Source organism: Haemaphysalis longicornis, unplaced genomic scaffold, assembly GCF_048455015.1.
Source record: "Haemaphysalis longicornis isolate Haplotype H1 unplaced genomic scaffold, Haemaphysalis longicornis Haplotype H1 scaffold_4, whole genome shotgun sequence".
NCBI lineage: Eukaryota > Metazoa > Arthropoda > Arachnida > Ixodida > Ixodidae > Haemaphysalis > Haemaphysalis longicornis.
In genome coordinates this window covers 219,522,870-219,548,515 of record NW_027526361.1, presented here as the reverse complement: position 1 = coordinate 219,548,515, position 25,646 = coordinate 219,522,870, and the positions used below count along the sequence as shown (strand labels likewise).

The window sequence follows — 25,646 nt, the reverse complement described above, 5'->3', positions numbered from 1 at the left end:
ATAAGGTGATAGCTAACAAATTATTCAGGGTGACCAAATAATCTAATTCATTGGTAATATTTATGTGCCTGTTGTAGGATTTTCCTGTTTTGTTACAAATATAAAAAAAATGGGCGCCATTGGTATTAAGCGCTGTTATTTGAACGCGTCAGTAAGGAGGCCTAAACTGAGGGATTCAAGGTTAGCGTGATGGGCGATTCCATAGCGACGATTGCGATTTCAACAAAAAAGGAAAGGGCAGAAAATATATCCCACCGTCATATCTCTAGGCGGTGGCTGTACGAATAGTCGCTAGAACAACATAAAGTCTGCGCGGGAAAGTAGGTGGTAAATCGTCGCCACTTCATCTGTATTTCTAATATATCGTAATTGTTTAAATTTTCCTTTGAAAGTGCGCCACTGCCCTTGGGAAACAGCAGAATTTTGAATTTTTGTTTGCATTTTGATTTGACTGTCGTTTTATACTAAATGTTTTTTTTTTCTAATTTCAGTGATAATTCAACACACCGAATCGGTTCGCGAACCGGTTCAATCACCCGAACTGGTTCGCGAACCGGTTCAAGCTCCCGAACCGGTTCGCGAACCAGTTCGGTACGTGATTTTGTCGAACCGGAACTGAACCGGGACGAAATGATTTCGCCTGAACCAGAACCGTAAACGAACCGGTATTTTTTTCGGTTCTACACACTCTTTCAAATTATACGAAAAAAATGTTTTAACGCGGATTCTACCACTCAGAATAAAAGACATGACACGACGCCTCGGTAGAAGACATTTATGTGACGCACGAAGCTGTACCATCAAAATCCGTTGTGCTTCATAACCTTCCTTATCCAGCTCCTGCTGGCATTAAAACTGGAGCAATGAACATTTAGTACGTTCAATTTCGTAACCTTGCTTATTCAGTTCCTGCTGGCATTAAAACTGGAGCCGCGAACATTCATAGAATAGAACGTTCAATTTCAAGTGCCTTGACCCAACCTTAGACGTGACGGGCCGTTCATTTGTTAATAATTTATGAATGCCACCTGGAAGTCTTCAAGTTCTCAAAAACGTCCGAGGTCAGGGCCGGTGAAGCCTTTACATGAAAATATGGCCCGAAGTAGGAACGACACGGAATGCTCCTACAGAGGATGAGTTTCCCTTTCTAGACAATTGATGAGTGTTAGTGTTTGTGTAAAATAACGTGTGGGAGCCATCTGTTTTTTGTAATCCCAATTTTGGCTTAACTTGAGTGTTAGTCAAATAGGCCTTCGGTTATTACACAGCGCTTGTATCTTTCCTACTCTTCATGTCCTCTTTTCTTTTGCGCTGACCATCATGAGAGTGCACCTTGTTTGCTTTGTTCGGAAGTAATTTCAATAACGTATTTCCAGTGTGCCATGTTGTTAGACATACTAAGTAAGCGAGCCTCTGGGCGCAAGAGCGAGTGTGTGGCAGTGAGCATTGAAAATGCTTTTTATTTCCGATAGACCGCTAGAATAGAGAGAGGAGGAGGGAGAAGTCTTGAACACACAAAATAAAAATTGGTGCGAGGATCGGTCAAGGATATAAGAGTAGCATAGGAAATTTCAACTAACTCGCTTGTTTAAATTTCGACAAAAAAGGCCCCACATTCAGGCAATCTTGATTTTTTTTTAAATTTAGTTATTTGTAATGATTGAAGTTCGCTCTGCAAGAAAAACACGAATATGCTAAATAATGTCAGGGTATGCAACATCTTTACATAAAAAGAACTAGTGCGCAACTGCAGTAGGTTTTGTTTTAAAGCAGTAGAAGTTTCAAATTTTCAGCGGATCGCTCAATGCGCTGGTGACCCGAGTCGGCTTTGGGATTTTTGCTTTTTAGAAAGGAAAAACGTTTTTACCACGAAAGAACTTAGCTCATGTTTTTCCCGTTGTCACTAGAAGGTACATATAAAATTTTCGTCAAAATTAAAATGTCGGCCGGGCACGCCTGCCTCATCTCTTTTAAAAACACGCAGTTGCTGTTATTTTTCTAAACCATTTCTTCTGGCACACAAAGTAGGGATATACCTTTAATGTTCTTTTCCCGCGATGTAAAAAGCTGATGACGTGTTAGCATTTGTCCCTGGTAAGATATCCGAAGACTTGTCTGGCTGCCAATCGCTTGACAGTGCCGCCAACACCGCCGCAAGCGCTCACTGCATGTTACGTTGCAAGGAACTTCCACTCATCCGATAAATTGAAGTCATTTTTACGGTGGCAGAGATTTAGTAAATTCTTCCTGGTCTTTTAATTATGCTCCGTCATTAAAATAGTGAATTTTTTTGGACAACACAGAATTCGTGTCAGAGAACTTTTAACGCCTCAGCTTGAAATGCAGCCACACTTGCAGTCGTATGGTCAAGACAGCTTCATGAACGGCAGCGAAATTACGCAGAGGTCCTTAGCCTCTTCTAAACGATGGTATGCCACGAAGGAATGTATCGTGGCTCGCCTATATACCCAGTAGTACGATTGGGGAGCATCTTGCACAAGAAGTCAGAATTCTCGGCTAAGTTTCAAGCAAAGTCGCCTGCTTATTTTTTAGGCGGCTTTTTAGCTCTGGCAGGTATTTCGCTTGCTGGTTGATGAGGAAGTGGCGTTTCCAAAAACATTTCCAGAACAATGGCAAAACTCACAATGATTTTTTTTAGTCTGCAAAGAACACCAGCGACCCAGTGTTTAAAATGTAGATCCTCAACTTTGTACATATCTTTCGCGCTCTTCGAAATGCACTGATGGACATCGTTGCCTAGACACGCCGGAAAGCGGCTGCACATGCAGTCCGCCGTTCAAAATGATCTGTGCCGGGCGCATAGCTGCCAACGAAGAGAATCTAGACTTCAGAGGGCCCGCTTTTGCATTCTCCTCATACAGGTCTCTTAGATTTTGCAATAAAAATCGCTTTTGGTTACCGCCTAATGCGTCTGGCCTTCCGGGAAGACAGTACAAAACAAAATCGCCATCATATAACATTATTATTAAAGGTGTAGCTTGTTCGCTGATGGGGCGTTCTGCTTTCCTTAGAAGCGTCCAACTAACACGGCAATTTCTTCTAATTCGGAGAGCTAAGGGCGCCTGTCGATTGATTTATTGTAGGGTTTAACGCACCGACGCAACGCAGACAATAGGGCTCACAAAAAACGTTCCGGCGTTTTTTAGCCACCTCTTTCTATAGGGGCCATTTCCCGTGCAAACAGGGTGAACTTCCCAAGCGTTGTAGTCCTACACAAGGGCCGAGCGGCAGGCGGGGGAGTCGCTTGTACCTATTTTACCAGTAGGTGCACAGCGCCACCCAGACACACGAATGCACATGGTGCCTTCCACAGCAACGGTGGGCGCTCAACTCGCAAGCGCCTGTGGCAGAACATGCCGCCAGTCTCTTTCACGCCCAGCAATGGCGCAACGCGGCATGATGGCCGGGGCCCCCGCCAGATGGACAAGGGTCGGGGGCCCCTCGCAAAAGTAAAGGCAGCTTTCCAGGCGTGGATTCCCCTTTTTAGGGTCCGCACTCGACCAGGGACGCCTGCACCCCCTAAAGAAACCGGTGGGTGCACGACGGTACCAGGATTCTAACCCTGTACCTCCCGCTTACTAGGCGAGTGCTGTACCTTTGAGCCATCGCTGCGCCTGTCGCCTGCCACTCCGAAGACAGCACAAAAGCCGTAACGTGTTTGCAAAAAGACAGTGCCTCATCAAAAAACAAGTTAGCCATGCGCTCGTAATTTAAGGAACGATGTTAAATAAGTACAAAAGATTATCACCCTTTGCCTGCGGCACCACAGGAGCCCTTAAGATGCATGTGGAATCACTTTTCCAAGCCAGAAGCATCGTTAGAAACCAATGAAACATGCGGTATATCGACCTTCGCAGCCGCCACACCTCTCCGCTTCCGCACAGCAACCGTCACTGCCGTGAAGCCTTCCGGCCCGCTGTCTGAGGCCGTGGCGGACGCTCAATATGAAATTGTCCTTCTCACTTAAAACCACAAGTTATAGGATCAAACTTTCTGAATTGAAACCCCTTTGTACACCCTTCTGAACGAGCCAGAGCCTGTATTTTTACATGGAAGACCGTACAGCACGATAAGCGTCCGAACATGGGCAATTTTTTTCAAATTTTTCGAAGTTCCTGTCTGTACCGCGTTGAAACTACACGCTTAGCGGTTCCCACAATTTTTTTCTGCACTGACGGTCAACAATATAAGCAAAGATTGCACTTCCGCTGTCGCTAGAAAGGCGTTAACAGCTGCACAAAATGCGTAAAAATCGCTGAGAAACGGTGCTTTGCTTCTCCGCGAAGCCTACTATAAAATACACTGGCAACTCTGAATGCATTGTTGCAATGAAGCCCACCTCTTTTTCGGTCCCCTTAAATTCTTTTATTGTGCTCTGTAGATTATTTTTTTGCGATTCTTTTTGCGACTTAGTATTACTTCCCACCACGATTTGCTAATTCATGTAACAGACAGAAAAAAACTTTTTTCGCCAGAAATCCGCTACGAGAATGAAGAGTGTAGGGAAGGGATCAGGCATACATTATTCTACTGTAATCCGAGATTGTCGAGCGAGCTCTCTGGGACGTGTGACCTCGAATGACCCAGGGTGGAAGTATGGTGGATTAAGATGAGCTAAGATGATTAATTACGGATTTATTGTAATAATTAGTAAGGTACGATAACGGTAAATTTTGAAAATCTAACGCGAATTAAGTTGAAATAACATAATTTACGTGCATTGAGAGGAATTAGGAAGTATTAGGGGGATGATTTTGGTTGGATATGGTGGATTAGGGTAGACAAAGTTGGATTAAAAAGAAAGTGAGAGAGTAACCGTGTTTACTGCGATAACAAATGCGGAGGAGTCATAATTTCAAGACCAGATGAGCTTTTCCCGCCTCAACAGCCCTCAACACCCGCAGGCGCTGGTCATTGAGGTCGGAGCTGGTCGTACGAAGAAATGGAGGGACTTCGCGAATGTAGTGGGGCGTGGGCGAAGCCCCCCTCTATACGAAAGAGCGCCCCCGGGGGCTTCGCAGACGCGGCGTAGCGAGGAATATACGGTCGGGTGCAATATATGGTATTTAGTGGGATGCGGAGGTATTCGTCTGGAGTGCACGGAGCTGCCGTTCCTCCTCTTTAGTTAGGTGTTTATGCGGTGCTGGGTAGGTGATACGTCCTAATTTATAGTGTTGTGTTATCTCGTGATACGGGAGCAGTGGGTTCGTCCTCTCCTGCTAGCTGTCCGGGGCGCGGCGGGATAACTCTCGAGCCAACGGGTGGGCGGTTTCGTTGCCCGGGACGGCAAAGTGGGCAGGTACCCAGATGATCATGATGGGTCTGTCTGGTGGAAGCTGGCAGATGATTTGGTGGGTTGTCGGGTGAATTCACCCGCACGAGAAGTTACGCCACGCTTGCTGCGAATATGTGATGATTACTTTTTCTTTAGTTTGCGTTAAGGGGAGAGATTGCTTTGGGTGAAGTATTTCGGCGGTGAGGTCGACTGAAGTGAAATAATCGAAATCAGTTAGATTATAAAAAACAGAAATAATGTGGGTTAGGAAGCCTTAAGTCAGATTACACCAGAATAAAATGAATAATATAGATTAAGGATGGTAAACTAGTGTATCTGGGTGCCAATAACTTGAGGTTTATATAAAGATACCCGTAGGCCAGGGTTTCGCCTTAAACGTCCCTGAGCATTCTTAGGGGTCGCTGGATAATTTTCTCGACAAGCGTTACACCTGGAAAAAGAATATAATCGTACTGCTTTCGCACTGAGTTTTAAAAGCTTTTAGCCAATAACATGCAGCGTTGTCAGCGTGGCTACGATTGCACTGTAAATTGCATCAGCTAAGATGTCAGCCTACTTATCCACAGTTACCACTTTCTAGGCTCCGAATGAGCCTATGCGAACGCCTGACGTCATCAGTGGCTGTGGTTTTTGGGCTTCCGCCTATGACCGCATTGCCAACGGCGCGTTGTCTGCTACGAACACAGGTTCGCGCCAGCCTGTAGTCACTATGGAACACAGATGGCAGGAAGTTATAAGCTATACAATGCCTTGAGGTCTGACGTCGTCAAAAGATATCCGACTTTGACGTACAAAACATTTTGTGCTTTAACATCGCTTCCTGTATTTTTGCAATGCCAAATGCATCACGGGCTTCCCAATGGGAGTGAGTGGTACGCCTGCAGTGCCCACATGTCGCAAGGTGGGGCAGCGAGGTGAACCGGGATCACGCCACCGTAACTGAATTCGAGAGGGGCTTGCGCCTGGTTGACAAGACAACCACAGTTTGTAATTGTAAAAGTAATGGCGCTCGCACCAGCGCTAGAATTCTCAGAGTCCCGGCGGAGCACGTTTTGCCAATGTTGCCGCTATCCACCACGCCTCGCCCCAAGCTGAACTGGTCACATGACTGAAGCGCTGGGAAGGCTGCCGATTAGGAGAGAGTGGCCGGATTAGAAGGAGAGGGCTTGGTTGGCCTTTCCGGGATTGTGGGTTTGGCATTATAAAAATAAAAGAGGCGATGCCTCTAAACAATGTTGAGGAATTCAGATGATATGCACAGAGGATGCAGATAAATGCAGATGACATAGTACTACTAACAGATAGCGAAATGTGTTTGCAACAGCTGACAGATATATGCGGGGAAGAAGCCAGTGAACTGGGGTTGGAGTTTTGAACAGCAAAGCCGTCAGTTCTGTTTTTTAATGACGACGCCCATAACAAATTGGTATTCATTCAACAGGCAACAATAGCGTGGGTAACGAAGTACAAATATCTGGCCATATAGACAAACGAAGGTCAGGCATATATAAAAACTAGTGTGGAGCATTTAATAACGAAAGGCAAAATAAACGCCTCTATCATGAAGCACGGATCACTGTGTGGATATAGCAGATATGATGTAGTGAGAGGAATCTGGAAGGGTGTAATGGTACCAGCCGTCACATTTTCAAACGCCGTAGTTTGTGTCAAATCAGAGATTAAATCAGGGCTAGAAGTGCATCAGGGTGGTAGGTCTATTGCCGTTAGGAACACACCGTAAAACAACAAATGAGGCAAAGCAGGGAGACATGGGAGGGGCCTCCTTTTAAGTGAGAGAAGCACAGAGCAAAAGCTAGTTGCGGGGTGCAGCCAGCCCGGGCTCTGCAGTAATGGCTGCCTGTAAATATTTCTTGGCATCATGTAAATACATCGATTGATCGCCACATGGTTCGTGTCATCTGCCGCCACGTTACAATATGCTTTGAAGAACGACTTAGAATTATCGATGACCAGAGATGGGCGGTCAAAGTGTTACGGTATCTTTACATTGAAACCATGGACACACATTGGAAGAAAAGAACCACAAGGCTCAGGACAAAGTGTATGAAGCCTACAAGTGCAGGGGAAATAACCAAGGCATTAGAAAATGAAGTGAACGAATCGAAGAGAACAATGTAGAAAAAAAGGATGGACGCGAAGAAGTACTTAGATATATACAGAATGGGAAAGCAGATGATCACAGAGGAAAAATTTTACAATAATACCAAACCAGTCCATTGCATTTTGAAGGCCGCGGGGGTTTGCTTGCGGAAAAAAATGCTTATCCGCGAGCCAGTGCAGGAAGAACTCTCCGCAGGGTGCGGCAGGGAGCCAGCAATCATGCGACATATTCTAACGGAGTGTAAACGTATCCGTCCAGTCCCAAGTGAGGAAGCCATACAGCTTACGGAAGCCCTTGACTTTAAGGTTAACGGAAGAGTGAATTGGACGATAGCAGAGGTTAGTTATTGAGAGGTTAGCTGCCGTAATGAGCTGGAAGCCTATCAATACTTGACATTTGGCTGCAATGGAAGGATACCTATCTATGATTCGCACTTACCCAGTCCATGTAATTTGCCAGAAATAGTACTGCCTGTAATATATGTAAGGAGTTTATAATACATGCAACTTGTATTATATGTGTGTTTAAATTTCTATGCGATGGTTTTTCAGTAATACCACTTCTGTCTTAAATTAATACAGGTCAGCATAAATTTAACTGCCTACGCAGACAATGAAAAGAAACGAAGCACAGGCGCTGACACTACCAACTGAATTTTATTACGCCTCCCCTTGTACATTCATACCCTCTTGCCACTTGTTCCCGGAGCAACAATGCGCAGAAATAGTTTTTCTTTATCGGTTAGTGAAACCGACGCAGTACTGATACAATTGTCGGCGCCCTCTTCAATTTCCATAGCTTAGATGATCTCACGCGCCAGCCTATCGTTGGTGTCGATCTGCGTTGGTGTCCTGGTGTCGATCTGCGAGTCACTGCTTAAAAACGAAAAAGGAAAAGTCCCCGAAAGTCCGAGAGAGGCCATCGACAGGAGCAAGCTTGCGGTTGTGCCCTATCTGCATGGAGTAACACACAACATTAGGAAGATAGCGGCCAGAGAAGGGGTGACGGTTGTGTGCTCAGCTCCAAACAAAGGGTATGCCATATGCCGCCGCGTGAACCAGCCATTGATAGCGAGCCAGTGCACAACCAACCACCGTAACAAGTACGCAGCATGTGTGCAGGGGGTTGTGTACAGGATACCGTTATCGTGCGGGAAAAGCTACATTGGCCAGACCGGCCGTTGTATCAACGACCGAGTTCGAGAACACAAGGCCAAGGCGTCAACAAAAAGTGTCCCGTCAGGACATTTGGCTACGCACATCCGAGATTGCCCCAGGTGTGAAGCTGACTTCAATGGTGCCATTACCATGCATAAAAACAACGATAGGCTGGCGCGTGAGATCATCGAAGCTATGGAAACTGGAGAGGGCGCCGACAATTGTATCAGTATTGCGTCGGTTTCGCTAACCGATAAAGAAAAACTATTTCTGCGCAATGTTGCTCCGGGACCACGTGGCTAGAGGGTATAAATCTACAAGAGGAGGCGTAATAACATTCAGTTGGTAGTGTCAGCGGCTGTGCTTCGTTTCTTGTCATTGTCTGCGTACCCAGTTAAATTTAGGCTGACCAGTAATTATTCAAGCATGATCCAACTAGCTCAGATTCTGCCGATTCTAACTTCTGTCTTAACCCGTACAAAATGTACACTTTCGTTCTGTTAGGAGGAGCCCGCTGCGTATGTCAATTCTGTTCCATTTCAACAAAAGTCTGCGCGCAAGACATACGATTGGGAAGAGCAGCTATTCCAAACTGATCCTATTTATGTGTGTATAAATGAATGGGATAACCATCACATGAATAGATAAGATTTGTGCCCGTGCGTGTGTTTTGTTTTGCAGCGCTTCGTAATCAAAACGCTTTTGGGTGGTTTCATCCTGTACTCCAAAATTTTCTACAGTAAAAGATAAAAATATGACGTCTATGCGAGACACGTAAGCTGGACCCATTGTTCCGAAACCCCGGGTGGATACAATTTTACACCTGCCTTTGCTTGCCACTTCTGGCAGTTAGCCCAATATTAAGCACATTATCCCGTTTACACATTACGGTAGCGCCATTGTACACATTTGCTCTACTATGCCTGTGCAGCCATATTTTTATTTTTTTGCCCAAACCGCTGCTCAAGCTAAGACATCATTTTCAAGTGACACTGCTTCTCAGCTTTCAACGCTTTGTTTAGTGTCATTTTAGAAAGATGCTCGTAGGAGGAACAGGTACGGAAGCATCAGGAAACTGATGACTACATAAGAACAAGTGACTGAATTTTGGTTACTGCTTTGCAGATGGCTAGAATACTTAAAAGTCCCTTAAGCAAGATAGACGGGCAGCAAGACATTTCTAGGAATTTCGGCGGGTATATACTAGAGTATCTTCGCCGTTCCTCCAAGTCGAGATGGGTGAGTTGTTTCGAGGTATTGGTACAGAGTGCATTTTTACATCTGCCGCATTTCAATGCATTCCCATTAAAGCCGGTATTACGGCCTTCAGGTGTTTGCAATAACAGAATAACACGACTAATGTGGCACCACAAGAAAATTGCGCTTTTCACGCTGACGCAACAACCCACTGGCTCAGTACGAGCTCTATGCAATAACGTGGTCTGGTAAGATACGAAGGAAAACTGTAGTCATTCGACCACGTTAGACTTTGTTGCCGCTCTGCGTTAGCAAGTGGAAAGTCCCTCACCCGAAAAGCATTGCCCTTACACCGGCGGAGTACGAACACCGGGGTTGCTTCGAGCCTTCTTCAATTGGGATGGGATCACGCGCGGTGTGGTGCTTGCGGAATCCGGCAACAGAACATCGGGGCACCAGGGGGTTGCGGCTATCTTCATGATTAGCCACACGTGTTCCAAGCGCCTGTTTGCCTTTCTGCACTGGACCAACTGACCCTACTAAAAATGAAGTTCGACAGCGGAGCTTTATTAAGCTGCCCTTATATTAGTTTTCATGCCCACGTCGCCAATCTCTCAGCGCTAAAATAGAAGATAAAAACAGAAGCCAAGGTATGTGTGGGAATCAAACCCCCCTCTTCAGATTTGAAGCCAAGTGCTTCACTATGGCCCTATTATGGCATGTTTGTTTTATTACATGGGAGAACACACTCAAACATAACAGTACGAAGACTGCATAGTCAAGTGCACAAAGGAATGCACTGAAGTCGGGAAAAGCCCAACTATTTCGGAGGCAGAGCGTGGGTTGCCCTTTGGTGCGCTGTGTGACGAGCGAAAGAGAATGCGTGTGAGTAAAAGTTCACGTCATCTACAGGAAGCTCTGATTCTGGAGAAGTTGTCGCTTGACTTGTGGCCAATAGTCCTGCCTGAGTGATAATCGCGCTACAGGAAGGAAAAATTAAGCGAACACAAACACACACACATTTTAACAATAAGGAAGTGTTTCGTAAATATCGCCTAACTTTTGTCGTCAAAGTCTTATAAAAAAACGTAAATGCCAGTAGAATTTTCAACTCCGTGGATCAACACGCCAGTGCCATCTATGAGGAGGCAAAGGTAACCGCTGAGGCATGTTCTGACGCCTTGATCACCGTGAGGGAGCTGGTAAAAACTAATTCATTTTCCACACACTGGATGGCGGCCCTCATAGTAAGTATGCGCTCTTGCAGGGAAGCGATTTAAAGTGAAAACCAGCCAAATCCTTGTTGCGGTGGGCAGGCCCTACTTAATGTAGTATAAACGCATTTAATATGTAGTTGTTATTTGTATATTTACACAGCTCCGCTGATACGCCACCTTCACAGAGAGGAATGAACGAAAGTTCCCCCGAAAATATAGATGCTGTAAAGGTTACAGTTTTGGGGAATGCGAAACGTTTTTAACCTTGCCACATAAGTACTGCGGCCTTCATACACCGATCATTAAAAAGCACAACCCACAATGTTTGTATAAATGAGAGCGTTGACACCTCTAGTGATTTTTTTTTGTTTGCCCCATCTGTTTTAAACTGTATCTAGTTTGTTTACAAGCACTGATTGTAGTCACTCAGCATCGTCTTTAATGTATTCTGAAGGTAGAGAAATCTGAGCCGGCGACCTAGAATTAGTCTCACCAGTTAAAGTGCTTGTGTCCGGAACATCACTTTACCCATTTGCTATTTCCCTTCATGAACACATTTTTCTAAAAATGTACATTCGGCATTTATATGCAGTGAAACATCTCCGCATATTTGTGCTCAAAACTTGCCGTTTTATTTAATGCCAGAAGTCTTCCACATTAAAGCTTTTTAAAAGGTTGGAAAGTTGGGGTTCAGAGCCTTTCAGGCCAGTTGTATTCATAAATTTGTAAAAGCGACGTTGTGCAGAAATGCTTCAGAAACAGGGAAAACTGCGTTTCGGTGTGTGCACACGAATGACTTTCTCACGGCAACCTTAAGCACATGTTGTAGCACACGGAAAACGCCAGAGCACTTCGAGCAGTACCGAAAGCTAGTATCTAAGCAGTGTTAAAGCCGTACGATATTATAAACTCCTCAATGACATGCAGTTCGGCGTGATTTTTTCGGTTTCCGTAATGTTTTCAGAAAACACAAAACGGTAACCAAGAAATGCCGAAATGCCGACTGATACCAAGCAAAGCGCATGGTCCTCCATGCCACAGATGAATCTTAACCTGTCGTACCTACTTTTTAGTTGGTGAGCGATCATTAGTTATGCAGAAAGGTGTCACGGAGGTTTCCTGCCCCGCCCGTTTTTCGCCAGAAATTTGGGGAGGGAAGGTGACTGACCCCCTCGGCGAACGTCCGCCGCGATTCCGCGTATCCCGTCCATCCGTTACTGATAATGTCTATCCGGCGACCGCTCAGGGGAATAGACCCTATGCAAAATGCGCCCCGCCATCTCACGTCGACTCCGGTAACTAGGTCCGCCATTTTGGTACGGTCGTTTGAAACCGAAACCAAGTAGCAAAACATAGAAGGCGGGCATTGACCGCACTTGTTGATGGACTACAATGCCGTAGCATTGCTGCGTGCCGCAGTGCACGCAACGAGGAAATACCGGTCCAGGTGGAGAAAAGGCACGTGAAGTTCCACGCTCTTGAACGAACTTTCTGACGCGAACTACGCCGGCGCGAGCAACCTTTGTGACACGCTGAGCGCGTTGCGCTGGGAGCGAGTATTTGTCATTGGTTCGCTAAGCGCGGGATTTCGTAGTCGCTGTCCGGATGAAAAATACAGCTGCGTTGGAGTTCCGTGGTTGAGCCTTTGTACTATAAATGAAGCCTGAGCGTGCGTCACCTATTTATGACTGACAGCGGCGCTCGAGCGGGGAAACAGTACCACACGTTGTCAAAATTAGGCTTTATTTCTTCACTCGTCCCTGTGGCTCTACGCCCGCTTCATTTCATTGTTAAATGGTACCGCTTAGCCCCTACACGAGCCTTTATCTTACCTAGGGCTGTAAACTTTTCTTGCCGCACTACGCCGTCACGGTGCGGTTGAAAATTTCCTCTGTGGCGGGTGCGCACGGTATCGGAGTATGTTGTTAGTTTCTTTTCGGTGCATTTAACCGCCTGTCGTTGCGGAAGTGGCGTACACTGTTTTATGATGATCTGACGTTGGAAAATTCGAGTTTCTGCACTTGGTTCCCGATTTGCCGGGCTGACAGGTTTGTTTACGTCAAGTTAACTTGTTGCCCATTGTCATTTCAGCCGCGATGTATTTACTGTCGAATATTTTGCGACTAAAATACACACTCACTCCTCTAGTTTGTCACATACTGCATGCATGCCTCCGGCGTAATGATAGTGGCCATTGATGTAGGTAGGTGAGGAAATGTTCAAGTTTTCATAAAAAAAAACAAAAACAAAAACAAAAACGGCCCGAGTTGCATCAGTCCACCGCGCATCAGCTTGAGTGGTTTTGCTTTTTTTGTATCCACAGTGAAAATCCTAGTCAATTAAAATACTTCGCTGATTTATAGCGCGTGCAATATAGCAAACTGTGGATATAAATGGAACAGCATTCGCGCACCCCTGCATGCAGCGGTCTAGTAAACACGACATTGCCCAGCCTCTGCGTGCTCGCGAGATGACCACGGCGTGATGTTGCTTGAATGCTAGCTGGTAGCTCATAGGTGACCCTCCAGGTGACATGCCAGTCCTCGTTTCTGTTACTGTGTGTGTGTGTGGGGGGGGGGGGGGAGGGGGGGTGAGGCCAGCAAAACTGAGGCAAAAAACCCATTCCAAAGGCTACCAAGTTTTCTCCCGAGCGCTTGCAAGACACTTTATTGCTGCTCGCATTGCTCCTGCACTCGACGTGCGCCGAACAGACGCATTGGCAAGGGAAGGGAGGGGCCATTTTCTTGCGGGCTTCTCCAGTCAATGTCTTGGACACTCGCTGGCTTGATGCCCTGCTGTCTCAGACGTCCCCACTGTTGTGGCAGTTGTGCACGCAAGCTCCGGTGGCGCCTCTTTAAAACCTTGGGCTTGCAAGAGGACGAGTACAGCTGCCAGGATGTGACTGCATGCTCCACTGCAACCCGCCGGGCACTCGCACGCTGCCTCCACAATCGCCCCACTGTCCGTCTCAGAGCTGAGGCACACAACATAGGGCCGGTCAATTTTTCTCTGGGAGCGAAAGCAGCTGCTGACCACATGGATGAGGCCCAACCTGCAAGAACAGAGAGAGTAACAGTAAATAGCACTCAGGGAAGAACAGGACTAGTCCGCTACAGTTTATGCTACAGGGACAGAGCAGAAAGCAGTGGCCGCAAGGAACATCTCGACTCAAAATGACCAGATTTGGTGTCTTGCTTAACACTGTTGCAAGGGCAATAATCTACACCTCAAACAGCAATGATGTCAAAATTGTTTTTCAAGTTCGAGCGTGCAAGTATCGCTGCATGATTTGTTAATGTACTTTCAAGAGAACCTCACCGTGGGTAATGATACCAGTACCCGCATATTCGTGTTCGTCATAACTTAAGCAAGCAATATTATGATTATCTGGAACTCACTTCCAAAACCTTTCCAGATAAACAGGTAAACATTCTGGCTATACCGATGACCCATCGAATTTAAAAAAAAAAATTTTAGTTCAGTGAGTTCGAGCTAACGAGGTTTTACGGTATTATCTGTTCGGGCACACTCAAAACATGCGCTTTAGAAGCTACCACAACCACCCCACTGCCAAAAAAGGACAAGCCAGACGCACAAACAGATTTTTGCGGCAGGACATGCGCAATAAATAATGAAAACACACACAAAAACGAAAATTCAAGGCGCATGTGCACTTTTGTAGTTGACTTCGCCGCAAAGCACGAGTGCTTTGCGGCAAACGCATGGGCGGACGACCGTCACGGAAAACGGCTGCAACCTTTCCGTAAACATCTTCGCCAAAAATCGTCCCGTAAATTCGATGTACAGCATTTGAAAATACCTAATCCACCCACTAGCGGTACGGTCTGGCGATTGTCGCTTTCCTCTTTCAGGGTTACTGCAACAGGGTCCCCGCTACGCATTTACATGGTAAACAACGGTGAACAAAGTGCTGTACAAATGCTGATACCGGTTAACTCGCGTCAAGGAAAAAACAAAGATTTACTTACTGCGAGTCGCACGTGTTTGTCCGCACCGATGAAGGCGAGCAATGCGGCTCGGTGGCTAGGCGGCATGCCTGCTGCGCTGGGCTCGGATGGGTCTTCGGCGCGGCACCACGAGTGGTGTGAGTCCTCAGACACAGTCGGCAGCGCAGACGAGTCCTTCGTCCACAATCCGTGGTCGGGACCCGAAAAACGCAGTCCAGTTTGAGCCATACCGCGTTACCGTCACCTACTTTTCCACTGTAAACAATGCGAGACTTCGCGATCGTCGCCCGTACCAATATGGCGGACGGTCTTGTTTACATCAGTGTTGCTAGATCACCAAGCAATTTCGCATAGGGTCCATTGCGACAAGGGCAATAATGTTAAGTGTCATGCAACCTTGCTGGCCAAAAGCGCGTGCAGTTGTCTGCAAAGTGAAATAGGCCAATTAAAAATGCTGTTTAACGTTGCCTTCACAGCAGCTTTCTGCTCCGTATATGGTGTGCATTACGGCGCCCGCAAAACCTTTGACGGGCCATCTCGCTTTGGTGAATACACTTAATTGCCCAAAAACTTACGCAAAGCAAGCATTTTACGATCAGGGAAACACCGTAGGCTTTTCAGGTAGCTCTAGCGGTGTCAATCAATTGACAGGAACCTGTCATGTTTCCTTGTACCGGTAGTCACCACAGGCGCGATATTATGCGCAAAATTAGAAACTGATGCCTGTTGGGATAACCAGTTATGTATTACCTTGTGTGTGCGCATTGACTTATTATGAGTGGTCCCAATGACGATCACGTTGGAGTGGAGGGGTGTTGTGGCGGGGAGGCTTATTTAGTGCATGCAACGAGACGCATCCGGACAGTGTACGCATTGGGATACGCGTAATCAGTATCCCAATGCAATTAATATTCTAATTCTTACTATTCTTATCCAGTGAACAAAATTCCCAAGAAATTTCCTACATGGAATATTTGCTTTGTTAATTCAGAGATAGATGTGGAAGAGGTGTGCCAACATTGCATTACATATGAGTTACCAAGTGGTGAGAAGCGAGAAAAATCTCCTTGGCAGCGGCTCCCGAGAGCCCGAAACTTATACTGATCCGATCATAACTATCCCAACGCCCGTGTGTCTTCGTAATAAAGACTGATTTTGTTGCGTCTATGCCCAGATCAATGCGGCCAAACACAAATGCTGGACTTACGCCGAGGTAGCCGACAAAGCCGTAGCTGTACACGCCGCCCTTACCAGCCTCGGCCTTGGTGGGGGAGACAGACTTTGTGTGATGGTCGCCCCGCGTCTGGAGATTTTGCCGCTTTTTGTAGGGGCAGCCTGTGCCAACGTTGCATTTGTCTACGAGGAACCAGGATACCCGGTGGGTAAGTAGTTACTCGCCATTTCAAATGTTTTTTTCGAGCGAACCATCGTTAGGGAAAACCAACGGGTAGAGTGGTGTTGCGAGTGAGATGTAAAAAGTACTATGGATACTTTGCATTGGCTACTGTCTGGAGCTTAAAACTATAAAGGACGCCGATAAAATGGTCAACAGCGTGGGCGCTTAGAGAAGTAAGGGCACAAAATAGTAGTACTATCTATATAAATGTCTACATAAAGCTGCTTCGGTGCTTTTATAGACTGTGGTGAGATACACTATTCGAAGAAAAATGTTTGTGAAGGAAAGGCTCATTGGTTTAACGAACGAGATTAAAAGTCATAACCGGGAGTCGCAAGCATGGGAATACCGGTAATTTTGCGGAGGAAGAGTGCTGACAGGGGCGTCGTAAATAAAAATGGCGAGGGAGGAAACTGCCCTTTAAAACAGCGCCAAAGGGATACGGAGACTGGCTATATATACGGTACAGCTGCTGATCATCTCACCATCCCTCTTTGGGCAGTGCATGCTATCGCCTGTACGGCCCTCAGTGCTTGCTGTGTCTTATTTACTGTGAAAACGAAGCAGAAATACCTTGACCGCACCTAATAAACTCCCTTAGTCGCAGCCGCAAAAAATACAGATAGAATAGATAGAATACAGATTTAATGATTTCGTATCGGACAATCATGAAATTTGGAAGCAGGGCCATAATGAGCCCAAAATAAAACGAACAATAGGATTCTCGAATAATTTCGCTTTGGCCGTGCTAGGGGATCGTCATTCCTGACATGGCGAGTGTTAACGCTAAAGCGCTTCTTTGCCCATACAAAACAGCACCATATCCTCCATACAAAGGTGGAAACTGGATGACAATGCTTCCCATACCAGCTACCTCAAAATTGCGTCATATTTGGGGGTTTTCTAAAGTTTTGAAAAACACATTGGCGTTTAAGTTCTGCGCACCGCTAGGGCACTTACTATACTCCAGTGACGCAAAATAACTTTGGAATAGCCTGCGATATGGACACAGGTCAATGTTTAGTGGTGTGTTGCCAAAGAAACACTTCGTGTTACAAAACACGACGGTTGTGCGTCTTAGAAGATGCTCCTGGAGATCTAAATTAATTACCCTCCACGAAATCAGTCTTCCTAATCGCAGTTGAAACCCAAAAATGATCGTTTGAACAAGATGTCGGCCCATTTATGGTACCGAGGTGGTAAATGTTTATGCGGCCGCTGTCTCGTAAGTCACAAAATATTACCAACCGCCTGCCTAGCCGCTTAAATTTACTGTTTAAGCAGCGGAGCTTTTTTACAAGCCGTGAATTCACCGAAGCAGTAACAAATAACAAGAAGTGTCTGCGCTCGTCAGCGCATGCCCCGCGCCGACCACAGAGAGTCCCCTGCTGGCGCAGTGTCTTTAGAAAAAACTCCAGTGTTCGCCGTAATCAAGGCAACATTTGCTCGGAACGAGAAAGACATGACATAGAGTACGGCCTTCCTTCCTGCGTCCTCGTGTCGTCATGCGCATGCGCTCGCACCCTGCTTTGGAAAGGTCAGCGCTCCCACTTTGTTATCTAGAAGCATTTAGGGATAAAGAAGCCATTAAATCGAAGACGCCATCGCCGTCGTCATATCTGACAACGAGTACAAGCTCACATTATGCAAAAATAAACATGATACTAAAGTAACTATGGGACCGTGAATGCTCACCTGCGAAAGCTTCGCCATTCGATTCTTGTGCGTGAGCGCAAGCTTCCATGGTTTTTCAATAATACCTCATCGTGTGTTTGCAAACGGGGGGATAAAGTACGTAATATAAAGAGAACACATAATGGCGAATCTCTCACAGGTGTTTTTATTTCAATGAACAAAAATATAAGGAAAACTAGGAAGGTTCGCAGAAACTTTGCAGTTTATGGTTCTAAAAAATACAAAGGTTTTGTTGTTGCGTTCCTGGTTTCTTTCTTCCTGTGAATAAGTAAAAAGAAAGAAATCTTATTGCTTTGTACCTTAGAAATGTTCTGCAATGTGAACTAGAGTGTGTGTTTACTGTATGAAATATTTACCGCAAATAACTTCCTCTCTAGACTGGTGGAGTTAACGTCTTTGGGAGCGTTATCTATTACACCAGTTGTGGCATCACTATTGCATTTCCACCTCAAATGCGAATGTCTTCCTTTGCTGTAGTCTTTTCGCACCCTTTTTTTTTCTGCGTCAATAATTGCATCATCATATTATTCTTCGCACCATAATCAGGCTGTTCAATCGCTCAGCCCTATCACTCCTCTGACCATGAAGACGGCGAGGAAGTAACAAGCAACAAGGAAGAAGAACACGGCATTACGCAAATATAAGGCAGAAAATGAATACATAGGTGATATGTGAAGTGTTAATTGATTAAAAATTTATGGATGCTTGGTTTTTGAGATTGAAAAAGAAATACCACATCAACTGCAGGAAACCATCGGCTGCTATTGCCTGGTGGCATTTCAGAAATCACACGCCAACAGCAACGAAGGTTCCATTTGATAGGTTACACTTCTCGCTTGAAACGCTCGTTAAGTAGGGCACGAGGTCACGAGGTCGCGGGTTCGATTCCCGGCCGCGGCGGCCGCTTTTCTGATGGAGGCGAAAAGCAAAAACGCCCGTGTGTACGAGATTTCGGCGCACGTTAAAGATCCCCAGGTGGTCAAAATTAATCCGGAGCCCTCCACTACGGCGCGCCTCATCGCCTGCGTTGCGTCGGCGCGTTAAACCCTACAATCCATCCATCGTTGAGTAGGGCAACGTGGGTCTATAAACGTTGTGTAGGGGGCCCCGATTCACGTGCGTCTTCGGCGTGTGGCAGCACTGATATCGAGGCACTCGACTTGGAGCAGTGGTATGCGGTAAATTTAAATTTACTTGAGCAAACTGCTAGCGTGTTATCTTGGGGGGAACGAGACGGTGCAGGAACAGCAGGAGAGGTGAGCGGAAAAGAGAAGGGAGGCATTTACTTGGCAGGTGCGCCAATCGACCATCGTCTTTCGTCGACATTTGCAACAAAAGGAGCAGATAGGGAGCATTTTTTCCGCTTTGAGTTTCGCTTTTCAGCACTCGTCGCTCAACAAGGGTTTTAAGTTTTTATTGTTTGGCCGTCGTTAAATAAGGGTTGACAACTCAATTCGTTTCCTCTGTTTTCAAAATGTAAACAACAATGGCATAAAAACCACCCGACCGGAATCCCGAGCGCTAACGGCTGCATCCTTAAAGAGAAATGGAGAAAAACCAATCGCGCGGTGCTCATTTCAACGTCTTACCCGAAAACCACAGGGTAATTTTCTGTTATTGGCAGCCTACTAAACCACTATACCATATGGCATACGTATCCGCCGGATATGATTTTTCATTCTTAATATCCACATGTGTTTCAAAACTTTGATTCGAGGTCTACATTTTTCAAATTAAGCAGCAGCTAGTGGGGAATGCTTACATCCTTGCCTTTTTTGAAGCTTTAGGAGGACCTGGCCTACCAATTGCCTAGTTTCCCAATGCTAGCCTAATTTGTCGACTACTGTTGCTGCAAAAGTACATTTCTACGAAATGCACAGTAACAAGTAACAACGTAGAGGAGAACAAACTCGTTTCGCAGATGTTCTTGTGGACCGTTTGGAAAGCCTACATCTTGCCGCTGTTTGTTGTGATTATGACGGTGTTGCAACAGCATTGGAGCTGAAGGGGAGACTTGAAACAGTGAAGGTGAGAACGTGTGCTTTTACGAATAAACAAGTTAGGTCGACTGTAAATTAACGAATATTGCTTGAGGATACAATGGTAAAGTTTTACGAAGAAATATGAACACGGCGAATAGAGCGGACGGTGTCGATTACTCAGAGTAATTTGGTGTCGGTCCTTATGGTTCAGTATAGACGGTTGTGATGAACTTTATATAATTTCATAAGGCTTTTAATAAATACTTGGTGATATATCATAGTGAAAATAATATCTTTGCATAACAAATTTGTTTTCCCCTAGGGGCACACACTATCTTAAAATTCCGTCCCTTTATATTACACAGTATAGTATTTCTGGCTAAAACGAAGTGACGCATTCAATATATATGTACATCTTCCCAACATTATACAATAAATATGCGGCTAGACTCATTAGAAATTTTTGGGTGGTTTATCAAAAACTGTGTTTCGCGCAAACTGTGTATTACCATGCCTTACTATCTCACTCGAACACACCAACTATTGTCTGTTGAACTTGTCATGTATTCTGTACTGATTCAGCCAATGGTTAGGAAGATGTGGCTGCTTCGTCAAAATGTGTCGTTGTCAATTATTTGTTGCGGAACAGGGTTGCTATAAAAGACTGGCCACTAGTTACCATAATATGTAGTGGTATCAAGACGTATCAAAAGGTATCGAGAGGTAATAAAATTAGAGGTAAATTTAGAGATAGAGAAACAGCGAATGAAAACAGTGTAGCATTTTGAAATTTAAACTTGAAGGTACAGATTGCAAAATATGGTGCATCCATGATGTTGCGACTAATGACTTTCAATAAGTCGTCAACCTTATTTTCCCTGGACACTTTTATTGTGTGCTTGATATTATCGCATTCGGAAGTACATAGAGAAAGAATTGAAAGAGTAGGCATGTGGAGTATTTCCTTCGCAAAAAAAAAGAATGGTACGGCTGAAGACACAGGAGAACTCCAAATGTAGAGTCGGCTGGATATTAACAAATTCGAAGCAAGGCGATGCCCCACGCGTATCCTCTACACATCCTTCAAAACAATTTGCGTAATACTACGGAGGTTGTGTTGGGGATTCTTTAGTGCGACTGTGCTGTGCGCAGTCCTACCTAGAATAAACTACATGATAATGTGGCAGTGCAGGGATTTACGAACCTTACATGGTATTTAGTGGAGCAGTGTACGTTTTCAGAAGCATTGCTTTTATGCTCAACCACACCGTTTTTCTGATCGCTGTATCACACAATCTCGAAATCAACATGTTCCATAACACCCTCATTTTGAATGGGCTTCTTCTGGCAATCTTTACGGAATAATTTCAATTAACTGAATTTTTTGTATGCCCGATAGAAATACTTACCCGGCAATTTCGTAATTAACCGACGGTGCCAGGACAGCGACTGAGTGCATACTCATACTTTGAACCCTTATGCCCAGAAAATATACCATCGCGTTCAGACAAAATCCTAAGAAGCAATACAGAACTCGGCATTATTCATGCGAGTTGTGGATGGCTATACGTGCAGCTCTGAAGAAACAATCCGCTGCATGGGCGAGACAATGGTGGGCAATCGAGACAGTTGGTTTGGATTTATAGTGATGAAACATTTACTTGGCGCTCGTCTTGTCGTGTCGTCGTCCTGTCATGCTCATAATGACCATAAGTATGAGCTGTACATTTATGTAAGATTAGCTGTTTTGCTTAGCCGTTTTTTGCGCAGCCAGGTCTAGCATTAGTCGGGTGCGGCTCCTAGAGCAAACTCAAGACGTTCGTTTTAGCAACCTTCGTGTGGGGTAAAATAGGAGCCTTTAGAGTAGGATAGCCACCCAGAGCCAAATTAGCAAGGGGCTGTTGGAAGACATTGACGCTTCAAAACCACCTTCTTCAAAGTTATCTCGGCTTCTTACGTGGCATTTTATTTCTTCCCAAAAGGGGCCTAACCTTTTAACCCGTGAGCTTTTTGGAGCGGGATGTAATCATGGGTGAACACTCGCTCAGCACTGTGTGCTTTCTGTCCATCTAGATGTTCTCGCGTGACTCCTCTTGTCGTAACTGTAAGTCAGTCTGAACGCTCAGCGCACGCGTTATACCAGACGTACATTTGCGCATTTTCCCCAAATAAGAAGCGTTAAAAGCCAGTGTAGTTTTGAATACAATATATATCTGCAAGTCAAATTCAAGCAGGCTTAGGCGAGCTGCATAGGATGCTCTGTGAGTAGCCAACATTATTAGAATATCTCGAACATTCACGTATATTCTGTGGCGGCAATGTGTATTTCTCTTAAAAACCAAATTTCAGTTTAAAGCGTAGAAATCATGTATCAGCATGTGAATATGTATAAACCCAAATGTAAAGCGCACAACGGAAAACGAAAAAATAGACTGGAACACCCGAGTGGCAGTGAGGTTGCTGGGGCTCAAAAACACATGAACCTCGATAGAATTAGGTAGAGCGCACAGAATTTTTAGTGGTGGGTTAAATGGGATGGTGTGCTGCCGTTGGATAGGCTAGAATTTTCGTGCCGTAACATTTCGGAAACGGCCAGTCTGCATGACGTATTGTCGCCACCAAGAGCGGTGTTTCGTTGAAAACAAAGAACTAGGGTCAGGCTTCATTCCACAACGTTTGTACTGTAGTAAACTAGGGAGAAAGATTCGCGCGTGCAATGTGTAAGCCTGTGAGTGCTTACGTGCTCACAAGAAATGCATAATTATTCTGTTTGTAGCAATAAAGAGGAAGTACACATCTAAAACGAATGTGACTTCCTAGTACGCATTGCAACTCAGAACACACGTGGTGAGAGGTACACGTGCAGGCGTATGTTCTTATATAGAGATCATCACACACATTTTATTGTTTATGCTGATCATGTATGTAGAGCGGAGCGTTTGGGTGTTTCTCCTAAGTTCGACTTTCCTCATTAAAAAGGTCTGCTTCAGCACCGCAACCATTGGGTCTGGTTACCTGACTGAAAACTTCGGAAACACACTTCTAGCTATCCGTCTTCTGCTGTCTAGGCGAAAGTTAAATTCCCCTCAGTGAAAAAAACACTACGAGCCATATTCTCGGTCACCAGCATGAGTTTTTACAGAATATTTGTGTTTACCAGTTGGGTCAATATCTGCTATTGGTTTTGCTACCTTTCTCGTGTTCAGACCCAATGGTTTTTCCTCTCGAATTGGTTTGTGCTTATGCACCGCCCAAAGTTTCTCAGAAGACGTGCGTCAGAACTTACGAATCGATCTTCCTGCAGCACGTTATTTGTATGGATGCTTTAGAAGACAAGACGGAAACATCTTCGGAGGAATACGTTTCATGGAGCCAACTCCTGAGCACAGGCAACCAAGCACGCAGATGGAAGCAACCGTCCGTGGAGTATATGAAGAAGCAGTTCTGCTATATGGCATCTACGAGCGGCACCACAGGAGAGCCGAAAATCGTTGTCCACAGCCACGAGACGCTCATGTGCCATATTCAAGCCGTGAGGTAGTGATATTTACAATATCATGTGCTGTGATAGATGAAGATGTGGAATCAGCAATAGCTAAAGCAAAAACACAGAATATTGTAGTTATGGAGATTTTATTGCTAAAGTAGGCAAGAAGCAGACTGGACACAAGGCAGTTGCGAACTATGGTCTGGGCTGTAGAAATAGCAGGGGAGACCTACTAGTCGAGTTCCCAGAACGGAATAACCTACGCATCATGAATACCTTTTTCTGCAAACGGGTGAGTCGGAAGTGGACGAGAAGGAGCCCAAATGGGAGCATAAAAACGAAAGAGACTTCATAGTACGCGGTAACCCTGGCATCGTGCAGGATGTGGAAGTGCTCGGAAGGATAAAATTTAGTGACCACCGTATGGTAAGATATCGAATTAGGCTAGATTTCAGAAGGGACTGTAAAAAGCTAAAACAAAAGAAGCCGATCAATGAGCTAACAGTATTACGGAAAGTCGAAATATTCAGAATCACGCTGCAGAAGCGATATTTAGCTTTACCGGATGGAGAAGAGTTTGCGACACAGGAACGCAGCCGAAATGTTACACACATTATGATGGAGTGTGCAGTAGAAGTCGCGGGTGCTATCGCTAGACAGGATACTGGTAAACTTTACCAGGAGGCGGAAGATTTCAAGAAAGAAATGGCAAAACATGACAATCATCACCCCAGCTGACAGATAGAACTAGCGGAGCATTCGAACTTAATCAATAGCCTAACACAACTGAAGTACGGAAGTATAATATAGGATTGACCATACTGTAAAAAACGAAGGCAGCCTGGAAGCAGTGAAGAGGCGGTGAGGCATAGAGAAAAACGCATGTATGCACTAAAAGACAAGCAAGCCAATGTCATCACAAATAGGGATAGCAAAGTCGTAGTAACCGAAGAGTTTTCTAGAGATTTGTACAGAAGCCACGACATCCCCGACAACCCGAACCAGGAAATCATTCAGAGGAGGTAGACATCCCACCAGTAACGACAGAAGAAGTAAAGAAGGCTTTGAAAGAAAGGCAAGGGGGCAAAGCACCTGGTGAGGGTAAGATAACGGCAGACCTCTTGAAGGGTGGCACAAAAATTGTACTAGAAAAACTGGCAAACCTATACATGCAATGCCTAATGATCGCGAGTGTACCGGACTCGTGGAAGAAGGCGAATATCATCCTAACGCATAAGAAAATTTGCATGAAGAAACTTGAAAAATTAAAAGGGGATCAGCTTAGTGCCTGTCGTCTACAAGGTACTTACCACGAAAATCGCTAACAGAATTTATTCCAGCTTATATTTCAGTCAACCTATTGAACAAGCAGGATGTTATAAAGGCTACTCAACAATGAACCATATTCACAGCTACCATCGTCCTCCGTAAGGAGAGCAGTAAAATACCAATAAGGAAGGGCGTCAGGCAAGGAGACACAATCTCTTTAATGTTATTCGCAGCGTGTTTACATGAGGTATTCAGAACATTGGGTTTGCAATAGCTGGGCGTACGGGATAATTAAGGAATACCTCGGTAACCTCACATTTTCTGATGACATTGCCGTGCTAAGAAACTCGGGGGAAGAATTGCAAAGCTTGATTACTGCACTGGGCAAGCAGGGTAGAATGGTGGGCCTGAAAATAATATACAGGAAGCTAAAGTAATGCTCAATAACCTGGGTAGAGCACAGCGGCTTGAGATAGCTGACGAGGCAGTGGAAGTGGTAAGCGAATATATCTACTTAGGCCAAGTAGTGACCCCGGATCCCAACCATCAGGCAGAGTTAATTAGAAGGATAAGAATGGGGTAGAGTGCATTCGACAGGTAGTCTTAGATAACGAATGGCAGCCTACCATTGTCCCTGAAAAAGAAAGTCTATGACAGCTGCATCTTACCGGTACTCACCTACAGGGAAGAAACTTTGAGGCATAATAAAATGGTTCAACTTAAATGAGGACGACTCAGCGAACAATCGAACGTGGGATGGTGGGTGAAACATTAGGAGAGAAGAAAAGGGCTAAGTGGGTGAGGGTACAAACTCGTGTTTAGGATATATTAGTAGGAAT

General features: G+C 45.2%; 1 protein-coding gene and 1 long non-coding RNA gene across 8 annotated transcripts in view; one reads left to right on the top strand and one right to left on the bottom strand.

Moving 5' to 3' along the window:
- LOC144179637 (uncharacterized) overlaps window positions 1-25,646 on the top strand; it is a 75,126-nt gene that overhangs the window by 9,770 nt on the left and 39,710 nt on the right. For 5 of the 7 annotated variants that reach the window (XM_077708060.1, XM_077708057.1, XM_077708059.1 and 2 more), the window contains 4 exons: window positions 9,722-9,835; window positions 16,153-16,360; window positions 19,991-20,097; window positions 23,356-23,588. In XM_077708060.1, coding sequence (XP_077564186.1) covers window positions 9,722-9,835; window positions 16,153-16,360; window positions 19,991-20,097; window positions 23,356-23,588 — 662 coding nt within the window. The remainder of the gene's footprint in view (window positions 1-9,721; window positions 9,836-16,152; window positions 16,361-19,990; window positions 20,098-23,355; window positions 23,589-25,646) is intronic. The other 2 variants (XM_077708062.1, XM_077708063.1) reach the window with 2 other exon arrangements.
- On the bottom strand, window positions 13,622-15,225 carry LOC144178070 (uncharacterized). The gene is made up of 2 exons (XR_013323933.1): window positions 15,000-15,225; window positions 13,622-14,062 (listed from the first exon to the last, which is right to left on the bottom strand). It is a non-coding gene; the product is annotated as an uncharacterized LOC144178070 (long non-coding RNA).